The 20,795-nt window shown below is 55.7% G+C and overlaps 2 protein-coding genes across 4 annotated transcripts; one reads left to right on the forward strand and one right to left on the reverse strand.

Moving 5' to 3' along the window:
• Nucleotides 1–5,040: 5,040 nt before the first annotated feature.
• On the reverse strand, nucleotides 5,041–16,110 carry DERL2 (derlin 2). Of its 3 annotated transcripts, none has more exons than XM_047707648.1 (7): nucleotides 15,519–16,110; nucleotides 14,789–14,851; nucleotides 12,596–12,669; nucleotides 11,396–11,489; nucleotides 10,329–10,524; nucleotides 9,992–10,082; nucleotides 5,041–5,551 (listed from the first exon to the last, which is right to left on the reverse strand). In XM_047707648.1, exons 1-7 carry the CDS (start codon nucleotides 15,609–15,611, stop codon nucleotides 5,446–5,448), a joined length of 717 nt encoding a protein of 238 aa, XP_047563604.1. In that variant the 5' UTR covers nucleotides 15,612–16,110; the 3' UTR covers nucleotides 5,041–5,445. The 3 variants fall into 3 exon arrangements, with proteins under 3 accessions (XP_047563604.1, XP_047563603.1, XP_047563605.1); XM_047707647.1 differs by having other exon boundaries at nucleotides 14,789–14,854; XM_047707649.1 differs by lacking the exons at nucleotides 5,041–5,551; nucleotides 10,329–10,524; nucleotides 11,396–11,489; nucleotides 12,596–12,669 and having other exon boundaries at nucleotides 9,994–10,082; nucleotides 14,789–14,854.
• On the forward strand, nucleotides 16,104–20,522 carry MIS12 (MIS12 kinetochore complex component). Its single transcript, XM_047707651.1, is given in 3 exon segments — nucleotides 16,104–16,236; nucleotides 16,239–16,383; nucleotides 18,729–20,522. Coding segments are annotated over 3 exon segments (831 nt in total). The 5' UTR covers nucleotides 16,104–16,211; the 3' UTR covers nucleotides 19,390–20,522.
• The last annotated feature ends 273 nt before the right edge of the window (nucleotides 20,523–20,795 follow it).

A 20,795-nucleotide genomic window follows, 5' to 3' on the forward strand; every position in this document is an offset into this window, starting at 1 on the left:
ACCCCCGGCATGCACTGGGGGCCTGCGGCGGCGAGCGCGAGGCGGGGCCGGAAGAGGCTCGGCCCCAGGTGCGTCTGAGGGAGGCCGGGAGCAAGCGCAGCGCGGGCGGGAGCGGGGGGCGGGGTGGGGGTGCTGCCCTGGGGTCTACCCTAACCCGCGATGTGAGGGGCGGCCGGGGTCGGGTCCGTCTGCGCGGAGTTCGGAAGCCGGTTCCGGCCGAGCGGCTGCTGCTGCTGCTGCTGGGACAGTTACCGGCCGGTGAGCCCCGTCGGGACGCCCCGCGGCCGGTGTGGCCGTAGGCCTGGGGCCGGTTGCCCGCATGTGTCTCGGAGGTTTAGGGATAAAGGAAGTTCCCAAAGGAGTTTTTACACGTTCAAGTGCTTCAGGTTCCGGGGCTGGGCTGGGGTTGCCCCGTGTCCTTAGCAAGGTGTCAGCCCCTGAGCCCTTGAGGGACGGTCACTCTGCTCCTAGGACTCCTGCCGGTGCTGAAGAAGTCCGGCGATTCTCTTCTGTCTTTGCTTCCCGCGTCACCTGACCCTCCGTGCCCGCATGTGCTGCATCCCGACCCCAGCCCCGAGGACCAGCCCGGAAAGTCACGAGCCGGCTCTACGTCGCAGCGCCCGCCAAGGGTGCTGGCGATCCCCTGCTGTCAGGGCAGGGGACGGTCTTGTAGCATGTGCTGCTGACAACCCAGTGTTCCCAGGACGGGGGTCTGCGTGACAGCAGGGACAGGGGTGCAGTGGCTGACGGTGACTGCGGTCCTTGCTCTCCCCCCCACCCCAGCTCCTTCCCTGCTCCCTCCCAGCTCCCTCCTTCCCCAACTCCCTTCCTTCCCAGCACCTTCCTTCTCCCCCAGGCAGAACTCTTCAGTGAGGATGCCTGGCCCATGGCACACCCCCTATCAATGAAAAGATTCAAAACTTCAGCAGGGAAGACAGGATGAAACCAGCAGATCGTCTCCTTCCAAAGCTCTCAGCAGCTGGTTCATGGCAGAAACAGTGGCAGGAAATACTTCCAGAGAATTCTTGGCGAGCTTCGATCCCAGGATGCTTCAGCCTCCTGAAGAACTTTAGGCATCCTCTGGAGTCCAGCTCGGGGAACGCATCCTGTATGTAAACCTGTTAAAAATCCTTCTCCTTTCCTCCAGGAAGGAGATGATTTTCTTCTAGTTGCTGACAGCGTCATGATCAAGGATGGTTGAGAATGTGCGAGCTGAGTTCACAGCACACGCGTGTTTGGAATAAACTGAGAAAATGCCACTTCCTACCCAGAAATATTAACTTAGAAAGGCAGCTCACCCACAAAACAAACAAAAAAGAAAAAAAGAGGCAGCCCTAGACTGCCAAAACTGAAAGGGAAGGAACTGGTCTGTTCAGGTGGCGGTAACAAAACCACCGCAGGCTGAGGGGCAGCCGCTGCTCACAACCCGGGAGGCCGGGAAGCGCCAGCGTGGCTGCCCTGTGGCTTGTGTGGCTCATGGCCACTGCCTGCTGCCCTGTCCTCACCACAAGATGGGGACCAGGGGATTTCTCTGCAGCGGTTTGATAAGGCATCCATCTGGGCGTGAGGGCCGCTCCTGAAGGACTTTAGCCCCTCCCCAAGGCCCCACCTCCGAATACCATCACATCAACATAGGAGTTTTCACATCACGGCAATATGTAAATGTTTACTCTCAGATTATGGACCTTGTGTCTAACAGACCCACATCCATGCTTTTTCCCAGGCGCTTTCCAGACTAACCCCCCGGAGGGAGACACATGTATGTGCCCACTGATGGCGAGAGTCTGGGAGGGAATGTGAATGAGGAAAGTAGCTTCTGGAGGAGCCCATGGCCCATCTCTAGAAGCAGCTGTGAGCCTGTTATCTTTAAGCAGTAGCCGCCAGGCAGGTCCGGCCTTGCCAGATCTTCCCAGTTTTTCAAGAAAAGCCCCAAATGAAGATTTTTTTTTTTAAAGATTTTATTTATTTATTTGACAGAGATCACAAGTAGGCAGAGAGGCAGGCAGAGAGAGAGGAGGAAGCAGGCTCCCTGCCGGGCAGAGAGCCTGATGTGGGGCTCCATCCCAGGGCCCTGGGATCATGACCTGAGCCTAAGGCAGAGGCTTTATCCCACTGAGCCACCCAGGCGTCCCCCAAATGAAGATTTTCATGTGAAATCTGTCCATTGTAAATGTTGGTCCCAATTTTAACAATGGTGCAGGCAAAGTGAACCGCTGTGCTGGGGCCTAGCGGCCCGTGGAGGGGAGCACTGAAGCCTAAACTCCTGGGCAGGCACCAGCCAGTCTTGTGCACGTGGCCCACCCCCACGGAAAGTCCGGAGGCAGTCTCCAGCAGGGAAGCAGCTTCCGCACACGCAGCCCATCCTGAGATAACTATTCAAGAACATTAGGGCCCTTCTTCCAAGAGGGGACTCGTCAGATGCAGCTCATCTCTAGCTGCCCTGGGACACTCGCTGCGCCACGTGTTCTTCCCAGGAGCCCGTGGCCGTGGGAGCACGCACATGCACTTGGGCCCCATCCCGCTTTCAGACGCCGCCAAGCCTCAAGCGCCACGCACGTTAGCCCCCGTAGAATTAGGAACACCACATAATAGTCTGCTGGCAGGTAAACGAAGTGTCTATTCAGCACCTGTGTGCGTGGGGGGGCTATGGACCTGCCCTCCTGGGGCGCACATTCTATCGAGGGAAACGAGACTCATCAGTGGCCCAGCCAGGACTGGAGCAAGACCATTAGTCATTCCGTGTGAGGGCGCGGCGCAGACTTGGAAGCTCAATAGGGATCCAAAGAAAAACGGGGAAGGAGGCCTCAGAGTCGGGAGTTCCGCAGGGCCAGGAACGGGCCAGGCTAGGAAGAGAGCTCGGTCCCTGCTAGGGACGAGCGGGGCACGTTGGATTTGGAAGCTAAGATGTCACCGCAGACTTAGCAGCAGAGAAGGGGCTTGTTTTCGTCAAGTTCAACGATGTTAATGCACTCAGGAAATGACACGAGCAGCTTTGGGGACGGTCCCACAGCATGGAGAACCCTGCCATGTCACCACCAGAGCACTCACCTGCCCAAGCCCGGCTGTCGGGGAGACGGGACAGGTCCGGGGGCCCCTCACCCAACGGCTCTGTGTCCCCTGGTTTCCACGGGCCCCAGATGGAGCGGGGGCTCTGCCGCCACACCCCAGGGCTTGGTGCTCTGCTCTGTACATGGAGAGACCACACATGAGGTGGGAGAGCCAGCGGGACCCACAGGAGGGACAGAAGAAAGGACAGATGGAAGAGAGACGTGAATGGAAATACCTAATTTAGAAAACACACCAAAAACATGTGGAAATCCTGTCTCCTAGGGAAATGCGAGGTGCATGCCCATTGCTTCCTCAGGAACGTCTGCAGGATTTCTCCAACCACAAACCCTGCCTCCGTGAGGTGTGCTGTCGGTATTACCGGTAGAACCCAGCTCTGTGTGGGGGAGACTGGGCACAAAATCCCGTCTACCAATTTTCACCGCAGGAGGAAACAGCCCAGTTCTGTAAGAGTCGGGGTGGAGAGGTGGGGTGGTAAAGGGGCCTCTTCATTGTGGCAGGGGGCCCACCCCACGGGTGGGGAGATCGGCAGTCGGTGCCCACACTGCCCAGGACACGGAAGGGGATCCTTGGAATTCTCATTCTGTAACACCACCGAGCACTCTTAGGCCACAAATGCTTAATCGGTTTCCTGTTTTACCGTCATCCATATGGACGGACGTCCCCTACTTAAAACCAGAGAAACCTATTTCTAGACTCTAAATAATTTAAAAAACCCTAATTATTACATCAAAAATTAAGGATGTACTGTATGTTGCCTAATTGAACTTAATAAGAATTTAAAAAAAATAACAAAACAACAAACTCTTCTAATTAAATTCGAGCTTCCTTGAACAGAGACAAGATATGACAAAATTATAGAATTCTGTAAGGATTGTACATTCTCAGGTTGCATTTCAAGCTTTTTTTTTTTTTTTTTTGCCATTGCTTAGAAAAAAAGCCATCCCATCAACAACCCCGTTGCATAAAGTTACAACACCCGTGTTCCAAGTTTCTGACCGGCGGCAGGTCCAACATCGGTCTGTTTCTGTCAGTCACACACAAGCGGCGGGAAGATGTACGTTCATGTTAGTTTCCCCTTCACCGCACCCCCTGAAGGTCCCTACTTACTCTGAACCGTGTTCAGCTCTCGGAGGGGGATCTCACTCTGGAAAGGAGCTCCCACTTGCCCACGGTGCGACTGCTGGGGAAGCGGTCCACAGCTCCGCCCCGTTCGCAAGAACCACCCGCGGCCGTCCCTCCCCTACAGGGGTCCACTTCGGGCTGTGGGTCCCCTCAGTGACCCCGTGAGTGCAAACCTGCCAGGGGCCCAGGGGAATCAGTATTCCGGACAGGTCTTTATGGAGTCACAGACATCGGCTGTCCTTTCCTCGGGACTCTAACGTCTACCTGATGGGAAGGTAAACCGGGTGCTTGACTCAGAAATGCTTGTGGGCTCTTCCTTAAGCAAAATGACCCACGTGCAACCAGCCCAGGACCCACGGACTCCTGCCTAACAGGGGCCTGCTCATCTGGCCCCCAAGTGAACACCCCAGGTCTAAAATCGATCTCTTTGTGGTCTTCCAAAAGGGTGGCCATGATGTGGCTTCTCTTGCAGAGCTCTTAATGCAGAAGCAGAGCAGAGTTGCTAGGATGTCACGGGTGCCCTGAGCCGGCCCCCCTCAGTGGAGTTCCTGCCGATGCGAGAACCACCCTACCCACTGTTTTCCCTCATCCGACAACCTGCGTTTTTGCAAAACCCAGACGGAAAGCAAGCTATGCAGACACCACCGGCCTGTCTTCCTCCTGCTGGAGCTGGCCTGCTACGTGTCTCAGCCAGGGCGCGCCGGCCACGTCCTTCCATCCTGGAACGCCATCCTGCCTAAAGCTGTGCAGGCCAGGGACGGGCGGGCCCGGAGCTGCTGCGAGCCCAGGCCTGTGTAGCAGGGCCAGAACCCGCGTCGTCCCTTAAAAGATCACACACCAAAGCTTGTGTTCAGTGAGAGAGATGCAACTCAGTTTTATTGTGTCCTCTCTGAAACTTCCCTTTTACCCCATGGCCTCGTCTAGCAAAGAAGAGGAGGAGGAGGAGCTCTGCCTGACACCCCGGGACTTGAGTGCTCGGGGGCATGGGGCCAGAGATTGTGGGGTATTTGTTTCTCCGGCACACTGGCCCCGAGAGATCACTCTTCCAGGGCCGGAGCGGTGAGGGGCCGCCGGTCGGCCATGCCGAGCGCATTCTGGATCCATTAGTGTACCATTCTGTAAAGTGCTTCTGGAGTCAGAACCTGCCAGGCCGTCCAAAGCGTCCACACTTTCGCAACACGAAGGAGAGAAGAATCCCAACGGGCGGGTCATTGAGTCCTTGCCAGCTGGGGCTGGTGGCTGGCATCTGCTGCTTTAACCGCCGAGGCGCTGTCCCTCGCCCCAGGCGAAGCCTCCCGGCCGCTCCTCTGGCAGTGGGTTGTAATCTGGGTCGTCCTCCGGCGTATCGAAAACGGCCTTCCTGAAAGACAGCGACAGAGACGCTCGGCGCCGAGTCACCTTGGGAAGGACCCCAGGGCTTCGCCTCAAGGACACACGCTACACCCGCCCCAGTCACCGCGCTGGAAAGTGTTCACAGTCATGTTCATGTTAACTCTTTACCTCCAGGATGTTACTTTTCTCTTTTTATTTTTCTTACAACAAAAAGCAATACATGTTCGTTGTAGAGAAAACAGAAAATACATAGAAATATTCTAAATCTCCAAAGAGAATCATGGCGGGTGTTGGCATCATTCTTCCAGAACTTTCCTCTGTGTGATTCTACGGGAGTTAGATCACACTATTTGTTTTATAACCTCATTTCCACTAAATTTACCATGAATGTCTCCCCACAACCAGGATATCACCCCGTACCCACCGGGAGACGGATGGATCGAGAAAAGGGTCCGTCTACGCAACAGGATAGTATCCAGCCTTGGAAAGGAAGGAGGCTCTGACACCTACCACACCGTGGATGAACCCTGAGGACATGTGGCCAGACCTGGACCCATACCGCGTGATCCCATGTGTGTGAGGAACCGAGAGCGGCACCGTCCCGGCCGAGGCTGGGGGCAGGGAGCAGAGCGAGGTCCTGGGGACAGAGTTCCACTTCTGCAGGATCGAAAAGTGTAAGGATGGACGGCGGGCACAGAAACATGCCAGGACACTAAGGCTGCGACACTGCATGTCTGAGATGTGTAACGTGACACAGTCTACGTTATGTAGATCTTATCACAACTGAAGTTTAAACAACTCACAGATCATTCCAAGACAAATCAATGCAGATCACAGGAAAGGACGGTCAGTGCCCAGAAGACTTTTACAATCTCGCTAGGACGGTCACTCAAGTTGTTCTTAAAGAACCATTAAAACAATATCTGCTCTTGGCATTTTTTCTTTTTTTTTTTTAAGATTTGATTTATTTATTTGACACAAAGAGATCACAAGTAGGCAGAGAGGCAGGCAGAGAGAGAGGGGTAAGCAGGATCCTTGCTGAGCAGAGAGCCTGACGCGGGGCTCGATCCCAAGACCCTGAGATTATGACCTGAGCTGAAGGCAGAGGCTTAACCCACTGAGCCACCCAGGCGGCCTGATGTTTTGTTTCTGACTCGTTTCTAACAACACTGGACACTGCCTGCAGCCGGTCCACACAGAATGTATCTGAAAGCTTCCATGTCACAGTGGGGTCAGAGAACGCATCCGTACCCCAGCATGAGCTCCCTGAAGTCTTACAAACTAACAACGCAAGCAAACACGCACCAGCAGAAACACACAGGGTGTAAAAGGCAGCTCAGAAAGGAAATCCAAAGGCCAATAAACACGAACGTGTCCGCTTTTGTGATGATGAAAAGAAAGCATGTGCAACAGCAAGGCAGCCTCTACTTCCCTAACATGCACGGGACAGAATGTGGGTGCGCGAGTGAGAAAGTGGGGGTGCGGTGGCCCCGAGCAGGCTGAGGGCTGGGGGGACCATCGCGGGGCTGCAGGGTGGCACACGTGCATGGGCCTGGTGCAGGGTGGCGAAGCCGGAGGAGGCTCGAAGAGGGCAGCCTGCCACGGGGCGTGCAGGCAGCGCAGGAGGAGAATGCGTCTAAGCGAGGGGCCGGCACGACAGGGACCAGAGGCTGGTTCCACATACGGGGCACTAAGTAGGTAGAGAGAGTAATGACCACAGGGTCAGGTCCCTCGGTGTCAGTGAGAACAAGGAGGTGCTATGTCCATCCGCTGGACACCACCCCAGACTGGGCAACAGATCCCTGCCACGTGCAACCCCAGAGGTGGATGGCAGACAGCTGCCCTGGCTGGAAGCGGCTGCACAGCAAGGAGCACCTCTGCGCATCCTGGAGGACTCCGCTCCTGACGCCGGGAGGGGCAGGCACGGCTCATCTCACAACCACACAACCAGTCCAGGCATCGCTCCCTGGGGGACGGCGCAGGACAGACAGGAAGCCGCAGGTTGGGACCTTCTGGGGTCCTGTCCCGAGAGGAGTCTGGGGCCCACGGGTTGGTGCACGTACAGAAACCATCAGCTGACACCCCTGTGGTGCGTGTTCTGCTCTAGAGAAATTGAAGACCCCAGTCAGCGTCACACGCACTACAGTTACTCAGAGCGTGAAGGATACCGGCACGGACAGACGTACAAAAGGCAAGAGTAGTAAAATGTTAACCACAGAACCTGTGTCGTGGGTAAATGGCATCGCCATATAACTTTTCCCGCTCTTCTGTGAGTTTGAACATTTTTATGATAAAATATTAGAAAAAAAATAGAGAAAAAAACCCCCACCTATAATGTATCATATGAAGTTGTCCTAGAGCTGAGCCTGTCAGTAACCCCACGTTTTTAAAAAACACACAGGTCTGCAGTGCGTGGCAGGCCACCCTTGCTCCGGTCCCAGTCAGGCTGTGAGCTCGTCCAGCACCCATGCTGCGGCTTCCGCCCCCTAGGTCCCCAGGAGAAAGGAACCAGGGCTCTTGCAGAAACAGCCGATTCTAAGACTGAGACAGGGAGAGCAGAGGATGAACCTGGGAGATCTTGTCTGGCCAGAAAATAATAAATCACTTGACAATAAAGAGAAAAAAAGTGATGGGCCATGTTGACAGTAATCAGAAGCCGGTGTGAAGGGGTTCCCATTGTCCAGATCTGGGGTCACACGAACACCAAAGCAACAACGATAACGAGGGCCGCAACTCACTCACGATCTAGGATCAGGAGAGGGTGGCTGGCTGAGTCCGGGCGCCTTCCCCAGAACAATCACCAGGGGAACAAAGGCAGCTTCAGGACCGACCTTCATCGAGTCATCGGAGTGGCTGCCGCCACCGTGACAGATCAATGCACGGAAATCCTCCGCAGTGTGGGCAGGACGACACGGGTCACTTCTCTGACACTCCTGCCAAAGACGCGTGACCTGAAGCTAGACGTGAGGGACCCGAGACAAGCCCCGGAGGTGGGACGTCCTACAGAACAGGCCGGGAAGCCACAGAAGTGTCAGTGGGGTGACGTCAAGGAAAGACTCTGGAGCTCTTCCAACCCGGCAGGGACCCAAGAGGCGTGACACGTCAGCGCGACACTGGGCCTGAGCCAGGCTCTCCTGGCAAGAGCGTTTCCTGGAACAATGGCCAGGAGTGGCTTGGGCCTGTGGACTCAGGTTTCTCCTGATTGTGACTACGTAGGGGAATGTCCTTCTTCATAGAAAATCCATATTCATTGGGGCGGGGGGGAGGGGGGAAGGCATCACAGGGGATCTGATGGACAGCTTACTTTGACACACCTAAGGAAGGAAAAGTCCTTTGCAGGATTTGTAGTTTTTTCTTTGAGTCTGAAACAGTTTCCAAAATAAAATAAAATCGTAAAAAACAGACCCATAGAACCGAGACAGCATCTTCCAGCTATCACCCCGGGAAAAAATAAACCATCCTCCACCGTCAGACAAGGCCACAGGGTACAGGAGCTCCACGCGGCCGGGAGAAGCATCAGCCTGAGCACGCAGTCCCCACAGCAACTTGTCGACGAACAGCACGGCGATCCCAATTCTGGGAGCAAGGCCTGCGTGGTCACAGATGCGTGCCACCCGGGGACGCCAGCGCCGGCACTGTCGGTAAGGGAGGGGCCCACGGTGCTAGTGTCCTGCCAAGCGGGACCATGTAGCTGCTACACTTCCGCAGGACATTCGTCATGGAAAAAGGGTTACGACATGCTACACCAAAAAGGAGATTACGATAGAGCATTTTTAAAAATTTAGCTCCCATGCAGGGAGAGAGGGGAGAGCATGTGTGAAAAGGGCAATGGTGACCGCCAGCGTCTGGCTAAGTGGGGGGGCTCTGGAGGACCAGGCTCTCTGCTTTGCTTAACTATGATGTGACAGCCCACATTTTATGCAAAAACTCACATTTTACTCTAAATGCAGCAGGTCTCAAGGATATGACCTTCTGGAGAAAGAGGTCCCACAGACCAAAGCTCCCCTCTCAGGAAAGGGAGGGGCGAGACAGAGACGGACTTTCATGTCACACGGCCGGTCAGCAGGCCGGCCAACAGACCGTGGTTTCCCAGGCTGCCTCACGGCTTAGCTCTCCTTCCCCTGTTCCCTGGAAGGCCAGGAGTCCCACCACCAGAAACTTTCTTGGGGTCGGTGTGGCCCGTTCTGCCACCCGGCCCCTGGGAGCTCCGACAGTGGCTCTCCGGGAACGCAGCAGGCTCTGCCCCGGGACATCACCCTCAGGACGCCCCAGGCTCGTGGAGCTCGCTTCTCCATGAGTCTGGCACCGTCTGCTCCGACCCAACCCAAATCCACCACCGGAGCCTGGGGCCTCAATCTGCAAATGCTGACCCGAGCGCCAGAGCGCCGGGAGCCCCGCGAGAACACAGACTACGGAGCCTGCCCCGCATCACCTGCCAAGAACGCACAACCCGGCATCGGATACTCACAAGATAGACGGTGTTTTCAGAATTCTGATTCCACCAGGCTGATTGGGAAATACGTCTTCCAAGAAAAAATATATGTGTCCGACCGCAATGCCTAGAGTCGCCCAGAAACAAAGAACGAGGAGAGGATGAAAATCTGATGGCAGGTGTACCTGCCGACACAAAGTCCGCACGTTTAGGAAGAAATGTCAATATGACGACTCAAAATTAAAGAACGCTGTAGTCTTTGACCCTACAACCACTACATGACCCTGAGACAGCTGTGTGGAGTGCCGGATGTGGAAACCAGGAGCAAAGTACGCTTACACGGAAAGCGGTACAGAAGTTGCAAGACTCTTACCCAAGAGGTCCACAATGATCGAGTTCCCCAGCAGCAAGGAAAAGCCCATGAGCACCCAGGGCAGAAAGGGGGCCTGGAAGTTGAGAAGGCCGAAGAAGTTCATGCGGACATACGGGTTCCTCCGGCTCCACACGTAGACGAGCATGATCGTGAACGCCTGGCCCAGGAAAACCAAGCTCACGAACAGACCGAACAGCTAGCAGGCGGCGTTAAGGAAGAGCTCCGCATCGCAGGTGTACAGCGAGGGAAGGCAACGAGGGGCTGTGATCTAGCAGAGGCCTGAGGTGGGGAAGTCTCACAGTCGTTCGTCTTTAGAGGGAAAAAAAACCTTGAAAATGATTACCCAGAGCAACCAGGCAAAAATCAGCAGAGGCCAAAACACCTGGACAGTAGCTGCTTCCCATGAAGACTGTTTCCAGGAAGTTGACTATTTGGAAAATATATTAATTCCTTGGTCAATCATTACATGAAATTTCACTCACCATTAGCACCTTTAAGAGGTGAGTAAAACCAGCTAGATCCAAAGCATTTTGTCAGACTGGACTCCGTTCAAATCTAAATTATAATAATTTATCAGTTTTGATAGTGACCAAATAAATGTCTTACCAACTTAGTTCAAAAGTACACACATTGGGGGGTGCCTGGGTGGCTCAATCCGTTAAGCGTCAGACTCGGTTCTGGCTCTGGTCATGATCTCGGGGTCGTGGGATCGAGCCCGGTGCTGGGGTGCACGCTGGGCATGGAGCCTGCTTGGGATTCTCTCTCCCTCCCTCCACCCACAACAAACACTCTTAAGAAAAGTACACGCACGGACAATCCTGTACCTGAAGCAGTTATCAGTCACCCACCCGGGCTAAACGCCCCTCTGGCTCGCCCACCCCGCGGCTCAGACTTGCTCACAGAGAGGACGCCGTGCAATCCGCCGTGCCCGCAGCTACGGTCTGGAGGGCTGCTCCGTGGGCGTGCTGAGCGTGTCCAGCGGACCGTGGAGGGCAGGCGGAGGCTTCAGCAAGACAGAAGGCGTTCCTGAGCGTTTTCCCTTGTTTGCTCTACTTGTTGAAGGATACAGTCATTAAGAATCCACCAAAAAGGAACATAAATACAAAGTCTGCCGTCCGACCTCGGAATGAGCCTTCTTCTAGCATTCGACAGTAGCGGTATCTTAAGTTTCAAGTTAAGAAAATGGTAAGCACACAAGTGGGAAAAAGGTCAAGTTTAACATACGGCTGCAGTGCGCTTGGCCGCCGCGTCAGCCATTCGCAGCCAAACCTTCTCTTCTGTGAGCGCGTCCACGAGGGGTAGTGTGGGGACGTCCCTGTTGCCTGGCATTTCAGGCGCCGGGAAGACCATCTCCGCCTGTGGCACACACCGCTCCCGGCTGGGGAGCGAAGCCTGAGGCCACATACGCGTGCTTGCAGGGACTTACAGAACCTTTTCAAAGCTCGGTCGTCTGCCCTGAGCTCAGCCCCGCCACGATCTGAGCCACTTTGCTGTTTCACAAGCTAACTCGGAAGACGTGCCCGGCAAGAGGCCTTGCCTGACCGTCTGTTTCGGCAGGCCAGGCAGACTTGGCCTTTCTACACCTCAGTTAATAAAGACGTATCATGAGGAAAAGATCTCATTATTAGAAACTTACCAGGATGGCATATCACACAGGAATCCGTCGGGCAGGGGTCCCATCACCCTGACAAGGCCCGGTCTCCTGCACGCTGGGCTGTAATTCCCTCTCAATCCAGGCGGTCGGGTACAGGAGGGATCCCTGTTCAGGGGCCCAATTAGCACCTGTCCAGAGCACCTCCTTCCCCTCTTTCAACAAGCAGCACATGGCCGGCCGGGCAGACACACCGCACTGTCCTTCTAGCCAGTAGAACCCGCAACCAAGATCCAGGGAGATCTCACGTCCTCCAGTCCCCAAGAAGCCGCTGCGGGGCTCCCAGACCTGTACCGACACTCTAGGACTTACCACTGTCCCTGGGTCCCTGCTGATACTATGCTCCAAACAGGCCTCAACGAATCCACTTCTCTCCCTTGATGGGATTTTCGGGCAGAAGTGTAATCTCTCTTTGGGTGAACGCCTCCCATTAGAACAAACGGGAACCAACGAACACCCTCAAAATAGGACTTTCCACCGGCCAGTCTGTACCACGAAGGCAGCACCCGGAAGTCACCGTTACTAGAGGAACAAGCAGCCTCAGTAGCTTTAACTTACACTGTATTCCCTACACAGACCGCCGGGTTTTACGCTGACCCCACTTAATAAAGGATACAGAAAAATCATGTTAAATAAAAAATTGAATCCCACTGGACCGAAAAATAAGAAATTGGTGATTAACCTCCATATCTGTTAAAAGAAAAAAAATCGAGATAAGACAGATGAAGTAAAATGTGCCGGGCAACATTTCCACATTAAGACAGAAGACATTTCCTGGGGTTGCGATGGTTGAAAGGCCACAAGTAAGTGACACTGTGATCTGAACCAGAAAGTAGGGCGACACGACCTGACACTGGATTTCTGTGCTGTTTCCAGCTGAAGTCTGAAAGACATCACTCAGCCCCTGAGATCTGCTGAGAATGCTTAAAACTGTTGTCTTTAAAACAAAACGAGGGGCGCCTGGGTGGCTCAGTGGGTTAAGCCGCTGCCTTCGGCTCAGGTCATGATCCCAGGTCCTGGGTTCGAGCCCCACATCGGGCTTTCTGCTCAGCAGGGAGCCTGCTTCCTCCTCTCTCTCTGCCTGCCTCTCTGCCTACTTGTGATTTCTCTCTGTCAAATAAATAAATAAAATCTTAAAAAAAAAAATAAAACAAAACGAAACAAAACCTATACCATATGGTCAGGAAAATTAAAGAGAAAGTTGGATGGAGAGACGACGTTCATTTGCAGAACAGAAGTGATGCTTTCGTGTGTATAGTGTTATAATCTAGTGAGCAGTCTTGGGAACCAGAGAGAAACTCCAGAAACCTCACATAAACCGCCAGGAAATGCTTCTGTGTTACTCTGTAAGAAAAAGCCAGAGAAGAGAATGATTCTAGAACAAACACTCAGGTTCTAGTCTGAGTAGAACAGCCAACTCCCTATAAGATCTAATGCTCTAATAATTAGTCTAATTGGCAGATACAATGACACTCATTTTCTTGTTGGAAACCGTGATACGCTTTTCCCCACCCAACCCATCCACACCCACAATAAAAACAACTACTCACAACGGGAGAGAGCTTCACATTGTAAAATGTTTCAGCATGATCTACAATCTCGTGGGAGCTCAGTAACCCTGTGAGACATGGGGTTGGTGGTCCCAACCCCATGTCACACGGGAGGAAACGGGCATAACTGGAGAGCATGGAAATGGCCTGCCCAGGGGAACCTGTACAGGGAGACTGAATCCAAGCCTGGGACACCCGGCTCCAAACGCGGGTATCTGGTGTCATCAAAAGTGTAACCTGGGCAAAATCGAGCCCAGCATGTTAACAGGAAGCAAAGCTCAGATGCAGCTTTAGTGCTCAGCAGAGGCCGGGGAGTGGCGAAGGACGGAGGCAGTGACAAGAGTCCCCGGGACTGCCTAGTGCAGCATTCGATCCTTCGGCATTGGCAATGGAGGGGACGTAGTTCAGTTCTACATTCGAACTATCTCCAGGATTTGAAAGTCCCCAACTTAAGGAGAGAAGCAGCTCAGTAAGTACAAGAAGGAAGGTAGAGGCTCTGAAGGAAGTATTCCCAGAAACCCTGGGGACACAGAGCAGGGTCAGTCTGGGAAGCCACACGAGAGCTGGGGTTCGGTGGGTGTAGAGTGAAGGACACACATTCGAGACAGAGGGAACAACAAGTGTTGAGGGAAATTACTGACTCTTGGTCCTTCCTCCATTCTAACCGCAGGCCATCTGATTATCCCGGAGAAGGAAAACCCATCTTTCTTTGAGCATTCTAACTACCGGGAAGGACTAGCTCCTACTCGGATCCAGTAAACTCTCATGCAGTTTCAGGAGCCCGTCTTTGGGGCTTTTGTTAATATCAGCTGATCCCTGGAAGACAGAGCAGTCTGAAAGCACTGAGAGAGCTGGGTTTCTGAACCCGACTCTGGTGATAGCACCGAGCCTGTGAGCGGACGGCGTGGGCATCCTTTGAGGCTCTCCCTGGGCTGGTCAGTCTCCTCTCAAACTATGGTATTAACCCCACACCACTAATTTCCACATACAGGAACTGGATACATCAAATCAAAACCACGCAGGAATCTTACAAACAAAATACAGTCTTAATTCCTGCCGTGGGTGACTCTCTGCGACATTTCTTTGGTGATTCTGAGGCCCAACCAGGACGCAGGATCCCATCTTTATCCCCCCCGCCCCCCCCACAATCAGATGTTCCCGCTAAGCCTGCTGATACCATATGGAAGGATTGGCCCGCAGAAAGCACGAGGAAAAGCTTAACGACCGGAACACAGAGTGCGCAGGTGACGGCCCCGTACCTGAAAGTGTTTGAAGATCAACTCGGGGTTGAAGTACAGCTGAAACGGTGTGATCAGCTCCAGCTGCTGGAAAGGAAGAAGGGCTCCTTCAGGCAAAGCCGTCCTCAGCAGAAGGCGGGGCCCGGCAGGTTCCAGCCCAGCCACTCCGCCCGGACCCCCGAAGGCCGCCTTCTCCGGCGGGCAAGCCGGGAAAGGACTGTGCGTAGGTGCTGCCATTTCCGCACCCCGTCCGCCGGACACAGTTCTGCGCCTTGCTGCGGGGGTCGAGGCCGACCCTGGCCCCGGGGCAGCAGGAGCGGCCGCCACGCACGTGCTCCCGCCTGGCCCCCACCCGAAGCCCCGCAGAACCGAGCCCGCGGACCCCGCGCCGTCAGGCCTGCGCTCCTCTCCGGGTCTCTTCCCTCCCGGCAGCCCGAGCCCTCCGCCTCCCGCGCCGGGTCCTCGCCGAGCGGACTGCCCGCTGGTTAGCCCGGCCCCTGCCCGCCCCGCCTTCCAGACCCGCTTCCCGGGTGGGCTGCTCCCACGACCGCGGCCGCGCTGGTCCGGCCCTCCGCTGTCGGAAGCCGCCTGCAGCCCCGGCCCCGCACCCCTGCCGGGCGGCACCACCTCCTCGGCTCCCGGGACCCCGGCGGACGCCCCGCACGCCTCCACCCGCCTCGGAGACCTCCCCTCCGGGCTCCCCCGCGGCCCGAACCGCAGCCTCCGAGGCCCCGGCCGGCGCGTGGCTCACCACGGCGGCGGTGGTGAGCACGCAGGCGGTGGTGTAGGCGCGGCTGACCGGCGGGATCTGCAGGTACTCCAGCCGCAGGCTCTGGTACGCCATCTTCCCCACCGCCGCCGTCCCCCCACTTCCCCTTCCGCCGCGCCGCCCCGGTGGCGGGCGGGGCCAGAGCGCGCTGCCGCCCAATCAGCGCCGCGCACCGGCCGGCCGCCAACCGCCGCAGCCCGGGGGACGGCGCGCCGGCCAATCGCGAGCGGCGCCTCCGCGGGGCCCCGCCCCGCCGCCCCCGCCCACCAGCCCGGCGACGTCCGGGAGAGGGGTGGGAGTCCCGGGTCCGTGCGCCAATCTGCGCCGGCCACAGCTGGCTTTCCCGCCCGGCCCCTTCGCGTCTGAGCGAGGCGGCCCCCGCCGCCGGCCAATCAGGAGCACGACGGCGTCCCGCCCGGGCCCCCGTTCGCCGAGGCCGGAATCGGGCGGCATCGGGCAGCCGGCGGGGTCGCCTCTCCGCAGCGGCCGGCGGTGGCTTAAAGGCGGCGGCGGGAAAGCGGTGCGTGGTCGGTTTCGTCGCCCTCGCCCCCGCTCGGGTAAGGACCGCGGGGCCGCATCGCCTCCTCCAAGCAGCGGGAAGGGCAGGGCTGCGCTCGGCAGCATCTCGGGGCGTCCGCCGGCCGGGCCGCGCGCCGCCTTCCCCGAGCTCCCGGCATGCCGCGGGGCCGCGGGGGCCGACGCAGCGCGCGGCGCGCCGGAAGTGGTCCCCGCCCGGCGTGGCTGCGGCGAGCTTCCCGGCGGAGAGCGGGCTCGGCGTCCGGGGCTGGGGAGGCGCTGGTGGGGATACCCTGGGGTGGAGAAGGCCCTGGAGGGGGAGACGCTGGAGGTGGGGAACTGGGGGGAGGTGCCCTGGGGAGGGGGAGCCGCTGGGGGGAGAGAGCTGGGGAGGGAAAGACGCTGGGGGGAGGTACCCTGGGGAGGGGGAGGTTTTGCGGGAGCTCAGAGCGGCTGGGTCGCCCGGGTCCCTCGGAGGATGCTGGGCCCCAGCATTTCCTTGAAGGAGCGAGAACATGGAGGGCCGGGAGTGTTGGGGGAAGGTAGCTCGGTCCGGCGGGCAGTGTCAGACTTGACTGGCGCGGTTCCAAGGAAGCATTTAGAGTTTTGGAGCAGGGAGCGACCATCAGGGGGCGGATAAGGGAGCACCCGAGTAAAGGCCGGGAGAGCGGGCTTTGGCTGGGGTGCCGGTGGGCGCCTCACGGAGGGAGAAGCCCGAGGAGCTCGTGTGCAGGAGGTAGTGCGCAGCCTCACCGGCGACCAGAGACCCACGTTAAAACACCTTTACTTGGTGTCGCCTGCCACTTTTCCTGTGGGGTCATGAGTGACAGCCCCAGGCTGGGTGTGGAGAGGAGTTAGTAAAGTGTAAAAGGTTTTGCCTGCCCTCCAGTTATCCTGCCCACAGCCCACGAGTGAGCCCCGCTGGGCGAATTGCTTGCCTCCGTGAGGGAGCACACCTCCAGGCAGCTTTGGCCGTCTGTAGGGGATGGAAGGCAAGATGGGACCTCTGAGGATCTAAGTGTGGATTGAGCAGAATCTTTCCATTTGTGGGGCTTGATTGGGGTTGGGTGGGGGTCCTCCACTCACTGTCCGGGGTTGGGAGAAACAGGTGAGGCAGGGGTTTCAGAATCTTACGGTCCGTGTTATGGACGCTTCCCATTGAAGAGTAGATCCCTTTGAATGGTGAAAACTCGGGTTTCCCAGAAAAGGGAAGTCATGCTGATGTAGGCAGCAGGTTAGGTGGGATGGGGAGAGTGTACGTTCAGCCCTCCGTGTCCATCCTGTGTGTGGGGTACATGCATGGTTTTGGGGTTTTTTCTTTTTCTTTTTTACAAATGATATCTCATGATTTGGTATTTTTTTAAGAGAGAGAGTGCCTGAGCGCACGCAGGGTTGGGAGGGAGGGGGCAGAGGAAGGGAGAGCATCTTCAGCAGGCTCCACACCCAGTGTGGAGCCCAGCATGGGGCTCGATCTCAGGACCCCGAGATCACGACCTGAGCCGAAGCGAAGAGTTGGGCACTCAACCGACAGAGCCACCCAGGAGCCCCGGTTCTGGTTTTCAAAAAGCAACTCCGTAGAACAACTTCCCTCCTACCAGACTGGCAAGAATTAGAAAGCGGAATGATATCCGGTGTTGACAAAGACATGAGAAGTTTTCGTGAACTGCACGGGGGAGTGTCAGTCAGCCTGCCCTGCCTCTCCCCAGATGTTCTGGAGAACTCCGCACAGTATTTAGTGAGGAGTCGTGTCTGAGTAAGCTCCGTGGCCCAGCAGTTACTTGCCGACGTGAATTACCCGCAGGTCCCTGAGGAGGTGTTGCGGGAGGGCTTTCGGTACAGCATGGTGTCTGGTAGCAGGGTGCTAACAGCAAACCAGGTGTCGGTCACGGGGATGGGCATGCCTTCAGCTCAGTCGTGATCCCAGGGTCCTGGGACTGAGCCCCGCTTCGGGCTCTCCCTTTCTCTGTCTGTTTGTGTGCATGTGTGGTCTTTCTTTCACATAAATAAAATCTTTAAAAAAAAAAAAAAAGCTACCTAAAACCTATCCAAGATGAATTAAAGGTGGATTGAAAAGGCTCCCATTGAAACACTAGAGTGGGTTCCTATGGGTGATGAAAGATGGGAGAGGAAGATAGGATGAATGAACTATGCACTGTATGTCCTTGGTCCTTGAGGAGGGAGACAGAGCGGCTGGTAACGGAGGCCCGTGGAAGCCGTGTTCAAGGAGTTTGAACTCGATCCTGAAGGAAGGCACAGGGGAGTGGGAGGAAGTAAACAGGCAAGCACGTGGAGAGGGGCTGGTGGAATAGCATATAAGGCTGCAATCAGAGGCACGTGGGGAGGGGCTGGGTGGCTGGAGGAGTGGAGACGAAGGCCACTGGTTTCGGGCATTGCCTAGGCCGTCCGTCTGAGTGTGAAAGTGGTCCAGGACGATAGCAGAGTTCAGGAGACGGAGCCCTGGGCCAGAACCGGCGTTAATGAGAAGTGAAGGAAAGAATCTCAGAGAGCAAGGCTTGTATCGTGTTGTGGACAGGGAGGGCGGCGGGCAGTGGCGGGCTTCCGGACGCGCTCGCTCCTTGGGTTATGTTGCTGGCTTCCTGGCTCTCCCCGATGGGCTTTGTCGCTCTCATCAAATGATGTCATCCAAAAGGTTTTTTTTCCTTTTTGCGTTGCCAGATTGTTCATAGTCAGAAACAGGCCCATGGAGGGAGCGAAGATGTCCGTGGACCCGATGGCCTACGAGACCCAGTTCTTCGGCTTCACGCCGCAGACCTGCATGCTCAGAATCTACATCGCGTTTCAGGACTACCTGTTTGAGGTGATGCAGGCCGTCGAGCAGGTTATCCTGAAGAAGCTGGCCGACATGCCAGGCTGTGAGATCAGCCCCATCCAGATTCGCAAATGCACCGAGAAGTTTCTTGGCTTCATGAAAGGCCGTTTCGATAACCTTTTTGGCAGAATGGAGCAGCTGTGTCTGCAGCTGGTCCTGCGCATCCCCCCGCACGTCCTGCTTCCGGAAGATAAGCCTCAGGAGACGCATCCTTGTACCGAGGAAGAATTCCAGCTTCTCCAGGAAGAAATCGAACAGCTGCAAGAGAGGTATAAGACTGAAGTCGGCACTAAGCAGGCCCTCCTCGCAGAATTAGAGGAACAAAAAATCGTTGAGGCCAAACTTAAACAGACATTGGCTTTCTTTGATGAGCTGGACAACTCCGGCAGAGATCAGGGGACTAGTGACTTTAGGGAGAGCTTGGCGTTCCTGGTCCAGAACTCCAGAAAACTCCAGACCATCAGGGACACTGTGGAGAGGGAAAGCAAAAGAATGAAAATATCTTAATTTCTCAGGAGGCACAGGAGCTCATCGGAAAGCAGAACAGCAGGGATTTCTGTCCTGACACTCTTGTGTGCTGTCCGTGCTACGGGACTTCCTTTGTTTGCTCTTCGTCCCGCCCTGCACCTCCCTCTGTCTTGGTCCGCTCTGCTGAGGTTGCTCTCACCATCGGGGACTAATCTCTGGAGCGTCTGTTTCCTGGAGACCTCTCGACGGCGGGACGGAAGCCCTGATCCAGTAGCAACTCGCTGCGCCCCTTGACTGGAGAGGCAGGGCTCTCCCTGGCTGGTCGGAGACGCGTGTGAAGCTGTTCCTCGGTCACGGGTCCTTTGTGACCTTGGTCCTTTCAACTTACTCTCTGCATACGATCACATGAAAAAAAGGTAAGGTGGGGGGTTTGTTACAGACCAGCCACTGCCCCGCGACATATCACAGCCTGCCTGCCCTTGGCCGCGAGCGGGGCTTCCGCAGGGATGTCCGCTGTGGGAGAGAAGGAAGTTGAACGGCAGCCGTGATCTTCAGTAAAAAGCACAGAACTTCAGTTCGTTCCTGAGCTGGAACCTCTCTGTGATGGTGGAACAATGTGGCATCTGGGAGCCCAGCGGGGGACGACCATGGACGGAGAAGAGGCAGATCTCACCGGGGTAGAAGGGGAAGCCTGGAACAGAGCCAAGGGCAAAGCCGATGTGAGCTGACCGCTGGGCATTTATTCATTTTGTTCATACTTCAGTGAGTTTTGGAATCTGCCCCTGTACCTAGTGTTTTTAACTTATTTATTCATACTCCTAAGCATCAAGTATTTAGTCCCCACAGTAGGGAGGTTTTAGCTGTCTTGCACTTAAATTTGGTGGATTCTCATGTTTTCTTCTGAAGTGAATCCGTGTGACACTGCATGAAATCAGTCCGTACGTCCCGCAGAGAAAGTGTGAATAGCAGTGCCCGCTCTTAGACTTTGCCCTCCGTGTCTTCCTAAAGAACGGGATTCAGACTTCTCCTTTATGCCGGAAAGTAACTTGGGACATTAATGTTTGTGATCAAATATTCATAGATTTAAGGTGCCCGTGTTTACCTGGAATATGTTTATTATGAAAGACTTTTTTTTTCCAATCCTGTACATGAAATACATATATTTTAAAGGCTTTGGTTTTCGATTTTCTATTATTTTAAGTACTCTCAGGGCCCAAGGTGGGGTTTGAACTCACGACCCCAAGACCAGGAGTCGCATGTTCCACCGACTGAGCCAGCCAGGCTGCCCATGTTTGTGGCTTATTTAAAATCTCCTCCTGTAGAGGGGTGCCTGGGTGGCTCAGTCGGTGAAGCGTGCAGCTCCGTTTTGACTCACATGATCTCACAGTCATGGGATCGAGCCCTGCGCTGGGCTCAGTGCTCGGTATGGAGTTTGCCTGAAGATT

This window comes from Lutra lutra, chromosome 16 (assembly GCF_902655055.1).
Source record: "Lutra lutra chromosome 16, mLutLut1.2, whole genome shotgun sequence".
NCBI lineage: Eukaryota > Metazoa > Chordata > Mammalia > Carnivora > Mustelidae > Lutra > Lutra lutra.

What these genes read in the sequence shown, in the direction of transcription:
- DERL2 (XM_047707647.1), bottom strand. Translation starts at nt 15,611, where the DNA reads ATGGCGTACCAGAGCCTGCGGCTGGAGTACCTGCAGATCCCGCCGGTC. An exon ending in TTATTTAACATGATTTTTCT is followed by an intron (nt 11,490 to 12,595) that starts GTATCCTTTATT and finishes TTGAAACTTAAG; the next exon opens with ATACCGCTACTGTCGAATGC. An exon ending in CTGAAAACACCGTCTATCTT is followed by an intron (nt 5,552 to 9,991) that starts GTGAGTATCCGA and finishes GCTGTCTTTCAG; the next exon opens with GAAGGCCGTTTTCGATACGC.